The sequence below is a fragment of the Gadus morhua genome, chromosome 5 (genome assembly GCF_902167405.1).
Source record: "Gadus morhua chromosome 5, gadMor3.0, whole genome shotgun sequence".
In the NCBI taxonomy this organism is placed as follows: domain Eukaryota; kingdom Metazoa; phylum Chordata; class Actinopteri; order Gadiformes; family Gadidae; genus Gadus; species Gadus morhua.
Window position 1 is genome coordinate 15,289,409 of NC_044052.1, and position 13,878 is coordinate 15,303,286.

The 13,878-nt window shown below is 43.0% G+C and overlaps 2 protein-coding genes across 2 annotated transcripts; both read right to left on the reverse strand.

The window, feature by feature from the left end:
* Window positions 1–490: 490 nt before the first annotated feature.
* On the reverse strand, window positions 491–11,022 carry fut9a (fucosyltransferase 9a). The gene is made up of 3 exons (XM_030357003.1): window positions 10,347–11,022; window positions 6,536–6,787; window positions 491–4,866 (listed from the first exon to the last, which is right to left on the reverse strand). Exon 3 carries the CDS (start codon window positions 4,856–4,858, stop codon window positions 3,776–3,778), a length of 1,083 nt encoding a protein of 360 aa, XP_030212863.1. The 5' UTR covers window positions 4,859–4,866; window positions 6,536–6,787; window positions 10,347–11,022; the 3' UTR covers window positions 491–3,775.
* A 152-nt stretch (window positions 11,023–11,174) lies between these two features.
* On the reverse strand, window positions 11,175–13,832 carry manea (mannosidase, endo-alpha). Its single transcript, XM_030357002.1, has 5 exons — window positions 13,478–13,832; window positions 12,724–13,323; window positions 12,490–12,599; window positions 12,053–12,129; window positions 11,175–11,967 (listed from the first exon to the last, which is right to left on the reverse strand). The coding sequence occupies exons 2-5, from the start codon at window positions 13,226–13,228 to the stop codon at window positions 11,334–11,336; spliced, it is 1,326 nt and encodes a 441-aa protein (XP_030212862.1). The 5' UTR covers window positions 13,229–13,323; window positions 13,478–13,832; the 3' UTR covers window positions 11,175–11,333.
* Between the last annotated feature and the right edge of the window lie 46 nt (window positions 13,833–13,878).

The window sequence follows — 13,878 nt, forward strand, 5'->3', positions numbered from 1 at the left end:
GCAGCACCCAGGCCCTGAGTGCTAGTGATGGCACGCTGAACGGCAGTGTAAATAGTAATCCGGTTTGTCATCAGAGGATTACTGGAAAACATCGGTTTACATATTTGTGCGTTGCCTTGTGTGTGTTAGGGTTGACACAGACAGCGAGAACTATTTACAGGCAAAGAGACGGTCAGAAGGACAGAGAGACAGACACCAATGGTGCATCCACTAGTGCATTCCATTGATGAAAAGGAATCCTAATTACACACAGCAGTATATGACATCTACTAACAAAGCCTGATACGACCGAGTCCTCGTCAGAGCATGGGTCCTCATTAAACTGTGTGGAGAGGATGTTCTTTCCGAACAGTGTTTTGTTAACATCATTTATTCAGAAGTAGCTAAAAGGTAGAGTTGAGTGAAATAGAGGGGGAACAACCAACAAGCCAGATATAGAAGCAGACGCCTCAGTATGATGTGAAAGGAAAATAACTGTTACTCTGTTCAGTTTTTTCGCAGATTTGATCATATATTTATTTTTCTTCGACACAATCAGACATTTATAGTTAAAACACAACATTTGGCAAAATACAATGATTCGGCAAAATGAATTGTACTTCATCAATTCAGTCATAAATTCAGTCACCTGACAACAAATGTGGGCAATGCTTAAGATGTTTTTTTGTGTTAAATAAAACATTAGGTGTTTTAAGGCTATACCAGCACAGCTGCCAGGTCATACAACATCAAATCTACCGATAACACCCAATATCGTATACCAATCATATGACCCTGACCATCTAGCAACAAAACACACTTGCATAGGCCTACTCTGTAATCAGAGGACCAGAGGACACCACTTCTTTCTTTGTCTTCAAAAATAAAATAACAGAAGAGAATAGACTAGAAAGAGAAAACCAAACTTGTTACTTTGCTAAATCACTGTTATCACAGTAACAATAAACGTTGTACTCCATACATGTTAAAGGACTGTACAATATGATCATAACACACTCTGGGATTGCCAATGTCTGGAGGGACAACTTTTGAATTTAGGAATAGCTCCGTCTGAGACACAAGAAGAATGAGTCACACAGTTCACACGGATGATAAAAGTGCTATATTTTTGCTGCATTTCAGCAGGACTACTGCAGTTAGGCCATGCAAAGGGATAGTGACCTAATCCAAAACCAATGCCTCTAATCCTTTGCGGTAAAATAGCCTAATTTGAAGGAGTGTCCACCTCTAAAACAAAAAACCTTAGTCTGTGTAGCACTAATGCCCCCCCCTTTCTATCTTTTTGCCATATATTACAACCTCTCAAAGCACCAGATCCTTAAATGATGGCCGGGGAGATTGAAAAGACATTCAGCCACCTGTGTGTTAGAAAGAGATTTTACGACTAGAAATATATACAACACATAGTTTATTAACAATTTGTTAACAATTTTTTTTACAATGGAAACACCGTAGGAGGTTCCCAAGTCTGCTAAATGTACAGAAATGACCTATGTTAGTGGGCTACTTTCCTTTAGACATGTCTTATATACAGGATTCGTTATTAAGCTCTGAACCTCATCCATTATACATAAGAAAAATATTTCAAGTCACCCCCTAATTTACATTAATGGTCCCTTGGAAAGTGATAAAATACTACTGATACAAATGAAAATAACCTATGGAAGAAAATATAACCGTATCAATATCATAAATGCTTTATTCAATATAAGGTGATATCACTCGTATATCCAATTGATCGTTGCATAACCGTTGAATAACCTACTGGTCGATATGTAAATCTAAAGCACATTATGTAAAGAACGAATGCAAATGTAGGTTCTTCTTCACATCATTAATTCATGAACTGTATATAGCTACTGATTTATATCCTTATGGATGTATATCCCTATGATGTACATGCACACTGTAGTACATCCAGCACACATGGCCATATGGTGAGACATTCTTTCTCTTTCGCTCTCCCTTAAAAGGCCACAGTCTTCTTGTTAGTATTTCTACCTTTCTAATGTGGCCTTACAATTCCCAGATTCAACCAATGCGGTATTATTTGTTTTTCAGCAAGTAATGGTCCATCTGCTTAACATATATGCTTCTGGACCATAACAAATCTTCACAAACTAAGGTTACATTTTCTGCCACATGAACCTGAAACAAGTTTGACTACTTTAACGGAGAAGCCTTTGATTGTGGCTCTTCTTGCATAAGAACTCATGACAGGGTTTCGGACAGCTCTCGCAGGAATATTGCAGCCATAGAGAGTTGCTTGCTCATTGTTGCATTGTTCAGCAGACTAGATGCTTTTGGGTAAGGTTGAAAAGGTCCTTGTTGTGTGTGTCTGCGTATAATATGATACTGTGTTGTCAAGCTTCAAGATAGCTCAGGTTGGTTGGCGCTCATGCCCGACTGTAAACATGGATGCAAACAGGAATACAGAATGACGTCATTAATTCACTGACACTGATCTTCACTTCAAGAAAAAAAACATGAAATATTATTTGGAATACACAGCGATAGAAGGGGCCGGAATGTTCGACAACTTCTGAAAGCATGATGATTATGTTTTACCATTATAGTCAAATACCATCAATACAGTGTATTCTACCTTCCACATCTTCTACTAATTCATCCCGATTCAATCGTGATGCCTTTCAGCTGCATGATACGACAGCCTTTTTGTGTTCACACCCCCTTGGTCCCCTCATCACAATCTGAACTCATAATAAAAACATGACAACATTTCAATCAGGATACAGAGGCTGAACAAAGCAACCCCAAGATCTGCAAAATCAAAACATTCCTGATTTGTGATGTTTAACTTGTACTCTTTGACCTGTCTTTGTTCTCACCACTGATCCATAACACAACATATACTTTTGACCCTACTCCCTAACTTTTGTGGAGGGATTTTTCCCTCCCACCCTCCATGTGGAAACCATCCAAACTTGCCTTACATGGGATATGCACACACGTCAGTGGACCTACATGACTGTGTCCCCATCTGGTGTTTTTAAATAGATCTTTGATTATTCCTCTGTCCCCTGGGTTTCACATTGCAAATGCAGTCCGTCAACAGCATAAAAAAAAGTCTATGGAAGAGACAACTGTTTTGATAGATTCAAAATTACACAGTATGTATATGTACATTTCACATGTGATGACACAATTGAACTAAACTTCCACGTTGGGGCTCAGTAAAGACTTGATAAATGACTGGGTCAATATCACGGACAAGACTGGTCTTATCTTATCATGCCCTCCGTTTAATAAATAGTTATGCTATATTTTAACATGTTCATATAACACTGTTCTCTCACAGATTAATTAAGAGTTCCAGTATGCACCACATGATGGAAATTAAATTTGTGTCATGTAATTTTTCCACATAAACATTAACCAGATTGTACGAGTACATACATCCAATCAAGCACTGCACGATAATAATAACAGCAATTAAGCATGCCACAAAATAGCAGCAAATATGTTCTGAAATCAAGTGCAAAATATGATATCAAAGAGTATGACAAAAAAACGCATGCGTTTTGAGATCAATTAAAAAATTAATGAAAGTCATAAATTAAGCAGATAAGAATCAAGAAAAAGGCAAAGAAAGGCAAGCCTACAAACAGTGTGGAAATAATGTCCAATTTTGACGACAGCACAAATAGAAATAAAAGGAGTCGCTGCACTTAAATGTGAGGACCCTGAGGAGATGGAACGAAGGGCCTAGAGAACAGAGCATAAGGAAATGGGACTGCATAGCCCCTTGCAAGCCTTATCCACCCCAGTACCATTTGTCAAGGTTGTTCACCGCCTTGTATTCTTTATGCCTTCGCAGGTAATCACAAGCCAGGCATGTGTGCTCTGCCCAGAAATAGGCCTTCTTCACTTTAAAGTGCCGCCGCCATTCAAAGTACCTGAGATACATCTCCTCGTTCTTATCCAAAAGTAGCAGGTAGTCTGCCAGCTCTTTAGGTGAAGTGAAGTCATCCACGTGGATGAATGCATCTCCCTGGACAAAGTTTTCATAGTTCTGCCTCGCGGGGCCAAGAACCACTGGCACTGTGCCTACGGAAAGTGGGTTGTAGAGTTTCTCAGTGATGTAGTCCTTATGAATTGAGTTCTCAAATGACAAGTAGAACTTGCAGCTGGCGATGGTGGGATAGTAGTCTTGGTCGGCGATGTACTCTCCGAAGGCCTGCCCGTATGCGTGAACCTCGATGTGTTTGTACAACTCGTTGTAGTACTTAACCCGCACGTGGTCCGGGTTCCAGTTGCTCACGATCCAACAGATCAGCTTGCTTTTGCTCGGTGGAACAAAGTCCTCCTCTCCCTCCACCGCCACGATGGATCCATAAGGCACTTCAATGTCAGCGTCCTGTCGGTAGTTGAGGGTGAGGTTGAACAGGTTCTCGATGCCCGGGATCTGGGAGGAGTGAGAGGGGGACTCCAGGTTCATCCATACCCACTTCTGGAAGGATGGCCTCTGGAAGGGGGGCAGGTTGGACATGTCCGTGCAGATGTCCCTGTGGTGAACGACCACGCCATCGGACTTGTTGTAGAGGTTCCTGTCCGCTGTGATGAGGCAGCCCTCGATGTTGAACAGGGAGCTGCACACAGTGAGGTCATACGTCTGTCCGAAGGGCCAGAGCCAGACCAGAACGATGGTCAGGTTCTTGTCGCTCTTGGTGGAGAAGAGGGTCTTCCCGTGCTCTGTGGATGCTGTGGACTCTACGGGACCGGAAAGCCAGCTCGTGGATGGTTTAAAGTACATCAAAAACAGAGTCACAAAGCATCCTAGTAGAAATGTGCCGAGCAAAAGGGGTCGTAGAATCCTATGGAAAGGTGCAGATGTCATACTCTGTCCTGCAAAGAAAAGATACCCAGAGAGGATGCTGATCAGAACAAAGGATAAGCTGACATGACAAGAGTCCACCAAGAGATAATCTCTTCATGAACTCGAAAATATGCAGATCAATACAAGCCTGAGAAAGGCATGCAATCCAATTGTATCCCTCATATCCCTTTTCCCCCAAATCGTTATCTGATTATACATCCATTATACAAACAATAATGAGGATCGATACGTCCTTATAAATGTCCACGCGAAGAACACAGCTTGCAACACTTTCCATGTGTTGTGATTGTGAATCAGCCCTTGGCATCACAACACACTTTTTGAGAGGGGTTTTAAGGGTGATTTATTTATATTACTAACCTCAGTGAGCAATATAAATATCCATTGTTTCTCAGCCACCTATAGCTCCCAAGAGTGTCATTAGCATGGGCATGTTGAAAACTAATGAGGCAGAACTTTTACAAGACAGGGTTTGGCCCCCATGGTGTCAATCTATTGGATAAGTATCCTCCTACCTATTTTGGTCGTTTTGTGGAGTATTTCTTAGGCTATGATGTTTGGGAGGAGAACAGGTGGAACCTAGACACCATGACCTACTTTGCTCATGGCGTAGATCAGTGTCTCTGGACCATCACAACTGTTCTCAGAGAGGTACGCTGAGAGTAGTTAAGGTCCTTCTCTAAAGTGACGGCTATGCACTGGAGGCTTATGCTGTCCTCGATGATGGTTCATAGGGAATATTATGCTTCCACAAGTTGCACAGCAGGCACATCAGGGGACTTTCCTACTACAGACTACAGACCGGAAAAAACTTCAATAGAATGATCCACTGAATCGAATGAACCCTAACATCTGAGAGATAAGTGGGGATCATGGAAGAGAGAGCATCCAAACCTCCTCCCCCTAGGGTTTCCCCGGACCTGGGAGCCTCAAGTCTTCTTGATACCTCAGAGATAGCGCATGGGACTGGCTAGGTCCAGCATAGCATCCAAGAAATACCCTGTATGCTTTGTCTGCAACGACATGCAAGAACAAGCACGAAATGTGTGTTGGCACTGATGTAGTGGACTAGACTTAACTTTTACGTTAAGAAGATTGGCCACAAGGATTCTCTGAAGGAGAATCCGTGTTCATATCAGGCTCCTTCAATCAGTTGTATTCAACTGAGGTTCCTCCTCAATGATTCTATTGTCACGCATCCTTCAACACCAATTGTCCAACATTCTTCAAAGAGATTGGAACATGGATGGGATCAGAATATAATTGATCTTGGGGATAAAATACGGTATGTACCGTGTAGATGAAGGACCAACCAAAGATGAATATGATGTTTACAATAAAGGAGTGAAAGTGCGAGTCCAAGGTTTAAGGCAACCCCCACATAATATTTTATTTATTTTTATATGCATCTTAAATGCATATTCTATTACATTCCGCGCTTGATTAGATCAAATGCATTTTTGCATCTATAATTAGAACATTTCTATTCAAGCTGTATTTAATTTTGTGTTTACATTGCAAGTTTTGTTTATTCTATTCTATTTACTCTGATGTGTCAGGTGGACCTGAGCAGGTGTAAAACAATTTCATCCGGGATCAATAAAGTCTGCTCTGTATCTGTGCCAAAAGCTTTAGCGAATAAGACATTTGATTCATGCATCAAATTATACTACAGACCTGGTGGATTTGACTTTGTGAGGAAATCCAAGCGAGACCGGATGCTCAAGGGCTCTGAGGGAAAACAATTCTACATTGGAACAACGCTGGGATCACACTCCTTTCTCTTTCAATGCTCTTAGGAAAATGATAGCGCTCTTGGCCACAGCTGGTAGCGGAGGAGATGCTTTGCTGTGGTAGTGAAGAACAATGATGCGGCATCTAACGAAGATTGCCTGATCTGGAGCATATGGGAATTCTCAGTGATGTCTCCTACAAAAAAAGAGAGAAAAGAACACACAAGTTGATATGATAGCCGGGAGATAATAATTTAGCCATTATTCACAAATAGCTCTCTGGTGCACTCACACTAGGCCATCTGGCCGTGGCCGTTTTCACACCTAACCGTGCTCAAATCTGCCAGTTTGAGTGTGGCCAATCTGGCCAGGCCAGGCCAATTTGGCCACTTGGGAGAGGTGTGCTGCTACGGTACGGGCCACTACGGTACAGATGCTAATGAGCCGGCACGCGCACACGCACGGCTACGCAACCTGAGCTGGATGACGTATAGTCCATGCGACGACCACGGATATAATAAAGGCGACAAGCTTTCTTTCCCATTAAACGGTAAACATATATCCAAATAAGCAACAGACTCAGCAAAGTGCGAACTGTGTTCTCTGTGTTGTTGTCCATTGTTGTTAAAACTCTGACTGGCGGCAGATTTTATTATGGTCCATGCAGCGGACGCTTGGCGATGACGTGTTACTTACGACGTGATGACGTATGTACAAGAGCCTACCGTGGCCAGGCCACAGCTGCGACGGCCAACGGCCACGGCCAGATGGCCTAGTGTGAGTGCAGGACAGAGAACAATGGGGTCATTTGAGCACGGTTAGGTGTGAAAACGGCCAACGACCACGGCCAGATGGCCTAGTGTGAGTGCAAGATGCCATGTTATTTTCATAGAATGAAATCTAGACAAGATCAATTTATGTGCACTGGAGAGATTGAGCACTATGGGCCCTGTGACCTTCTACATGTTCAAGCTGAACCATTAAACCAGAGGCCTATTTCAAACACCAATTGTCCTTATTAACAGCTGTCCAATATGGTCCGATTTATGTTGCGCAATGGATATCCATTTAATCTTTGCCTATACACCTGGCAAAAATATAGAAACATTTGTTCTGTTTTTTCTGTGTGTGAATGAGTCTTACAACTCTGTGTAACAGTTACAAATGAACAATGTTTTGTTGGTTGAAATCTGATTTGTAGTGTAGGTAAAAGGCCAATTGGCAGGTTCGCACCCGCAGTATTCATGTGTCGGGTAAGTATATAATTATAACCATACCTTCATATTAAGTCTTCTTTGGAAAGTAAACAAATCTTACAGCAACATTTCGTACAACATGCAAACCCAGTTTGGAATAATGTGATCACCTCTTTATAGGTTTCTGCCGTTTGGCACTTGGCTTAAAGCAATGTAATGTCAATGTATTTTTCATAGACCTTTTACACTTTTACACATTCATGTTATTGGAAATATTATCAGTATTATCTTACTAAACGTCTGGACTGCAATGTCTGGACTATTTTACATTACAAAGAAATTTTTAAACAAAACCTTAAAAACATTGACGCACCGAAAGCCAAGGGGAGGCAGCTGCTGGGAATACTCACGAATGCAAGCTTTCAAGTTATTGGCCTATCAAAAATATCTGTTGATATAGTTGAGGCATCAACACATGTAGCTATAACAAATGTATATAATTAATCTAATACAAGCAGGTCCAGGGTAACATATACATAGCCTACTAGCAAGGTAAGAATTGTACCTTGTACAATTTCCATTAAAGAGCATGATGCAAAATGTACACAGTGAAAGAATGATTCAGTCTATATGTGCATGTGTGTGTGTGTGTGTGTGTGTGTGTGTGTGTGTGTGTGTGTGTGTGTGTGTGTGTGTGTGTGTGTGTGTGTGTGTGTGCGCGTGTGTGTGTCGATTTTTATTGACTGTTTGCGTTTATGACTGTAGGGCCATTAGGCCTACTCTTCTTATTCCTTTAAATTACGCAATTTATTGGATTATCGTTTAACAACTAAATGTGTTTTGATTTTGTTCACAATAACTGTGGACCTGTCCAACTGACCTCGCAGGCCGCTCACAACAATTGTGGGCCGGTCCCACCTGACGTCGCTGGCCGGCCGGCCGACCGGGAAATCTCCCGACGGCCACCCCGCCCCTGATTGTCAACTCTATATCAGTAGCCTGGGAACCAGGCGAACTTGCGAGCTCATGTTTTATTCACTCTGGCATAATGCGTCTGGCTTGCCTACCGTTCATAACGATTTCCAGTAGACCTTGCACCTGTCGAGCCAATCACAACTGTTAATCTCAAATGGGGCGACTTTGATACGATGAGTTGAGTGCCCTATGGCACCTATGATGCATTTTAACAACAATGACGGCTGCTGCTGATGTGTGCTATAGGTTTTTCTGCTTTGATTGCTTGTAGTAATTTCCCCGTGGGAATAACAAATTAAGTGAGAGGTTTTAAAAGGCATTTTCGAATTGGTCTGGGAGGTCATGCTAATATATCAGAAACGTTATAGCAAAAAGTGGATGCAATGGTATAGTAGGACTCTGATCATGTGACAGGACCGTATCGCTGGAAATTGTGTAGATTTTACAATGAATCCTATGTTTGAACCGCCCCTGGTCGCTTCTTCACAGGTTACAGGTTCATGTGAACGTGAAATCAAATCTGAAAACAGCATCTTAAACCATGCACGTTGAAGCGATCAAAAGACTTAATCGTATCTTATCAGGCAGCAAATAGGGATGAGCTTTAAGAAACACGTGATCCACTATTTCATTCATTCAGATTTTGGCCAGATAAGCTATCAAGCGGTTGACAGTGGTCAAAATACTTTAAATGTCCGGTTTTCCAAATGCACTTGGACGTGATGCTGCATAAAAAAGCAACACACGGTTGAATATAGGCTGAAGAGGCTGAACAATTGGACATACCAGTTTGTGTGTGTGCGTGTGTGTGTGTGTGTGTGTGTGTGTGTGTGTGTGTGTGTGTGTGTGTGCGTGTGCGTGTGTGTCTGGACTGTGGAGAGTGCTCGAGAATGCGTTTGTGGAACATTAGATAATAGAATAACATAATAACTACCAATGCCTGTAATGGGTAAAGGCCCAGTGCTGCTCCATTATTCTGTTGTGGTCCGCGCTGACTAGCCTATCACACTGCATTTGTACACGTTTAACATCACCATGCCCGTTTGGCCAAAGGCACGTTTATCAAAGGGCACCTTATCCAAGGTGAGAATTAATTTTCGGCCAATGAACACTGAAGGTCATTTTAAGAGGTAACCGTGGTGATAACAACTGGTGGCAATCACCGGCTCGCGATTGCATTCAAGTTTACATAGGCTGTATTGGATGTTTATGCACTCTTTGTGCTATAACAAAAAACAGCTTTTGTCTTTAACAGTAATATCGCCCTTAAATCAAAATTAATAGCATCCGGTCATTTAAAGTGTGCAGCGGTACAACAACGTATTGCAATGACGGAAAGGTGTCCCCAATAAATACCTAGTAAATTAAGAAACGTTTAATATAAACTTGTACAGTTCGATTCGATTGGTTAATAATAATCAATCATTGCAGTGGTAATTAAATCATTAAAAAAACGACGAAACTGGGACTATTCCCACATTTTCACAGAGATGCATTATTAGCTGAAGAGGATTTGGCTGCAAAAGCAGGTACCATGCTCAGCCATGGAGTGCGGGTTTGGGAAAAGCGTCAAATTGCACTCACCATCTCGACAAGCGTGAATCAAAATAGACCTTTCTTTTCATTTCCCCTCTGGATCCTTGTTTTGTTCAAAGACACCGTTATATTCCGCATTGGGTGAATTCATATCAAATGAACATCTGCGCCGGTCGCCGATGTTGCAATAATGGATTCGGATATGCCCATCCATCGTCTTGAAGCCGAGAAACAGCTTTACCTTAGAAACCCATCAGCGTGTCTCACCCTCTGCCAACGAATGCAGAAACATATAGGCTCTTAATTGCCCGTTTCAAAAGAGTGCAAAATAGCATCCGGATGCCGCTACTCTCCCTCCTGGGGAGAAAATGCATCATTTGTGTGTGTGTGAGGAGGACGCCATGAACGCTCAGGGTTGTGATGTGGAATAATTCCCTACTGGCTGCCCATGCGCTACCTTTCTCTGTTTACCGACAAGCCTGCTGCAGGCATAGCGTAGCATCGCAGCATGATGATGAGGATGCTGAGATTCGCCGTCAGCCACGCGCCTTTTCATAGGCTGACATGTGATGGACACTGATGATCAAAAAGCCAAACGTTGTTGGCCGATTTTATGAATTACGATCTGAATAAATGACAGCGGGTCATCGAGACTTTTTATTTTTTCCTCTTCATGAATAGTCCATTCCAAGAGGTGATTGTTGTAAAACACCCGACCGCCGTTCAGTCACCCGTCACCCCCTGGTGCGACACCTTTATATAGAAGTAGTGCATAGGCAAATCAAATATCATGTTCATTTTACCGCAGTTTTCGTATTGAATGATAAAGCTAGTACCTCATTACAACATTATAACATTATATAGTACAAAAACGTGTTCACGTATTTTTTTTTATTACCGATCAAAATCCTTTGGATATTTCTGTACAACTGTTCCCACTAGTTATATATTACAATTTAATTTACATTTATTTTTCATTTTTCTTTGTTTAGCCTTAACATTAATGAATCACTGCAGGACGTTCAGAGTGCAGGACTAATCCTGCCACCTCTGGCGCTCACTCCCAAATATAGCGCCCCATTTGCGCGTTATCTCCAGGTAGACGGCTGGCCGGTTGGGCAGGTAGTCCAGGTACGGCGCCTGGCCGGCTCTGGGCACGGCCATCTCGATTTGAGTGCCCTCGTGCCACTCGTTGAACGACGTTATGGAGATGAAATGCGGCTTAGCCTGCAGCGCTGCGCTCAGGGCGTTCTCGTAGTACTTCCCGTTGATGCGGTTGCGCGTGTTCTGGAAGTTCCATGGCCGCACGCTGGTGTCCACATAGCCGGGCCCCACACTGGGCACAAACAGCAGGTTGTTGTCCTCGCAGAAGGTCCCGATGGACTCCCAGTTGCGGTGGGTGGAGCCGTACGAGAAGCCGTTGGTGGCGAAGTAGGTGTAGAGTCCGTCGAAGCCGGCCGTGAGGATGTCCCGCTTGTGCTTCTCGTCCACCATCAGGGCCAGGAAGACGGCGTCGTAGGGCGTGTCACGCACGCTGCCGCTCTCCGTGTGCTTCAGCAGCTTGGCCCACTGCTCCGAGTTCAGCAGGTACGAATCGTACACGTAGAACAGCGGCAGCACCTTGCCACTGGTCGTCGTGTGTCTGAAGAAGGCGGGGTGGCCTCCGTATCTAAAGGCGATAAGCAAACCATAGCATCAACCTAACTATTGCAGAGATGTGAGTGAGACTGAGGTGGGATGGCTGATGTACTCACACGTCGATGATGTACTTGATGTTCTTAAGCATTGATGCCTCGTCTCTGTCTCTGTATGGCTCTATGTGGAATGCAACCTGCGTTTAAAGGAAATCAAAAGCAAGGTACATGAAGATAAATGGTTGTTATCTGTTTCATTCGCTTTGTGTTTGAATGTGATGGGATAGTTGGGCCGGGCAATATGGAACATTTCAATTATAATCTAAAATCCTGTTGAATTGGCGTTTAAGGCAATTTCAACATTAGCTAGTTTCCTTGCTCTCTTATATTTGAAGCCTAACATTTTGATAACTTTAAGGGCATATTTTGACTCATCGTAAATAATTTAGAGTATGAAACTGTGTTTCACCATTCACGATATCTTAATTTCATGACAATACAATGCCATTCAAAGACGATAAACGACAACATTGTATAACTGTTGGTATTGTATAGACCTTAACATGGTATTTATGTGCCGCGTCCATCAGCATAGCTACTATATCGTCTATAGGCTCCCCATTGTCATCTTTCATTCCAGGTGGGTACCATGACACAGCAATAACACCTGAGGAAACACAACACAACGGAAATGCAGTAAGAAGATGTACCCACGTTTTGTCAATCACATTGGCATGGACAGACTGCCCCTGCTGAATTTTGAGCCAAAAACACACCGATGTGTGCCTTACCAATTGCTGCGGTCCGTAGTTGCTGCATGTGGGCCTCTAGAACCGAAGGGTCCCGAGAACTGTACGCCCCCAAAGCTGGGTAGAAGTTGGCCCCGATGTCTTCTGGTGGGGAGTGCCTCCCTTGGGGATATGCCTGCGCCACTTTGGAATCCCAGTGGGGCATCTGAGGGTGGTCCCAGTGGATGTATTTGCCATCGAACTTTGGGTTTCCGTACCATATGTAGTAGAAGGCATGGAGGTTGTAGTTGGGGGGAGAAAACTTCTTCAGTATTGCTTCCAGTTGAGCATCCCTTTCCACCTTTAGGGGGTCATCCTTTTTTTTCTGCACGGATTTCAAGTCAGCCTTGTTTTCAACTCCGTCGATGTGTGGGAATAGTTCATGAGCACCGGGCAGATCAAATGGATTTTCTGTTGGTGCATGGGTCTTTAAAACCAATGTTACAATGACAACTAGCAATAACAGCCCTAGGGATAGGATACAAGTTCTGCGCCTCAACCTTGCCATACTTCACTTGCTTGGAGCTATACACTCTCCATCCCTGAGACGGATCAGCTGGGGGAGCCAGAACCTCCCCAACGGGATGTTGTCCGAGCCGGGACCTGGAAGATAACGTTAGCCTACATCAGCAGCGTACAAAAGCAGTTGCGGCAATGGGCGGGGTGGACATTATTGACTAAACGAAGTCCATAAAGCAAGACAAGAAAAATTCATAGGTTTTAAACGTAATAGTTTGATAAGTTTTATAAAATTTACCTGGGATGACGTGTTCAACGATTGACTTTAGACTTGTTTAACATCAGCATTGGGACATGGTTTGCATGGATTTTGAATACGACGAAGAATCAGGATAGGATGGCGCATGTTTTCGCCACATGAATACCGTGTCCTCCATATGCTTTATCTTAATACTATACGCAAGAACTCATAAATTATTCTTATATGATGCAGCAGACTGGGGGCAACGTTCACTTCTGGTATCTGCGATTGAATACTGATCTCCAAGAGGTTTGTGTACGAATGAACAACTCGTCAAAAGCAGTTTATAGCCTATCCGTATAACATAGAGATTTGGTCATGTGTACAGCGAACAGTCAACGACGTCCACTGTGTTCTTGTGTGAATCGACAGCCAGATGTTACTCGCCCCCATTCGTT

Excerpts from the sequence above, each read along its gene's own strand:
- fut9a (XM_030357003.1), bottom strand. The coding sequence starts at position 4,858 with ATGACATCTGCACCTTTCCATAGGATTCTACGACCCCTTTTGCTCGGC.
- manea (XM_030357002.1), bottom strand. The coding sequence starts at position 13,228 with ATGGCAAGGTTGAGGCGCAGAACTTGTATCCTATCCCTAGGGCTGTTA. Across the intron at positions 12,600-12,723 it reads ACTACGGACCGCAGCAATTG|GTGTTATTGCTGTGTCATGG; the intron begins GTAAGGCACACA and ends GTGTTTCCTCAG. Across the intron at positions 12,130-12,489 it reads CACATAAATACCATGTTAAG|GTTGCATTCCACATAGAGCC; the intron begins GTCTATACAATA and ends CTTTAAACGCAG.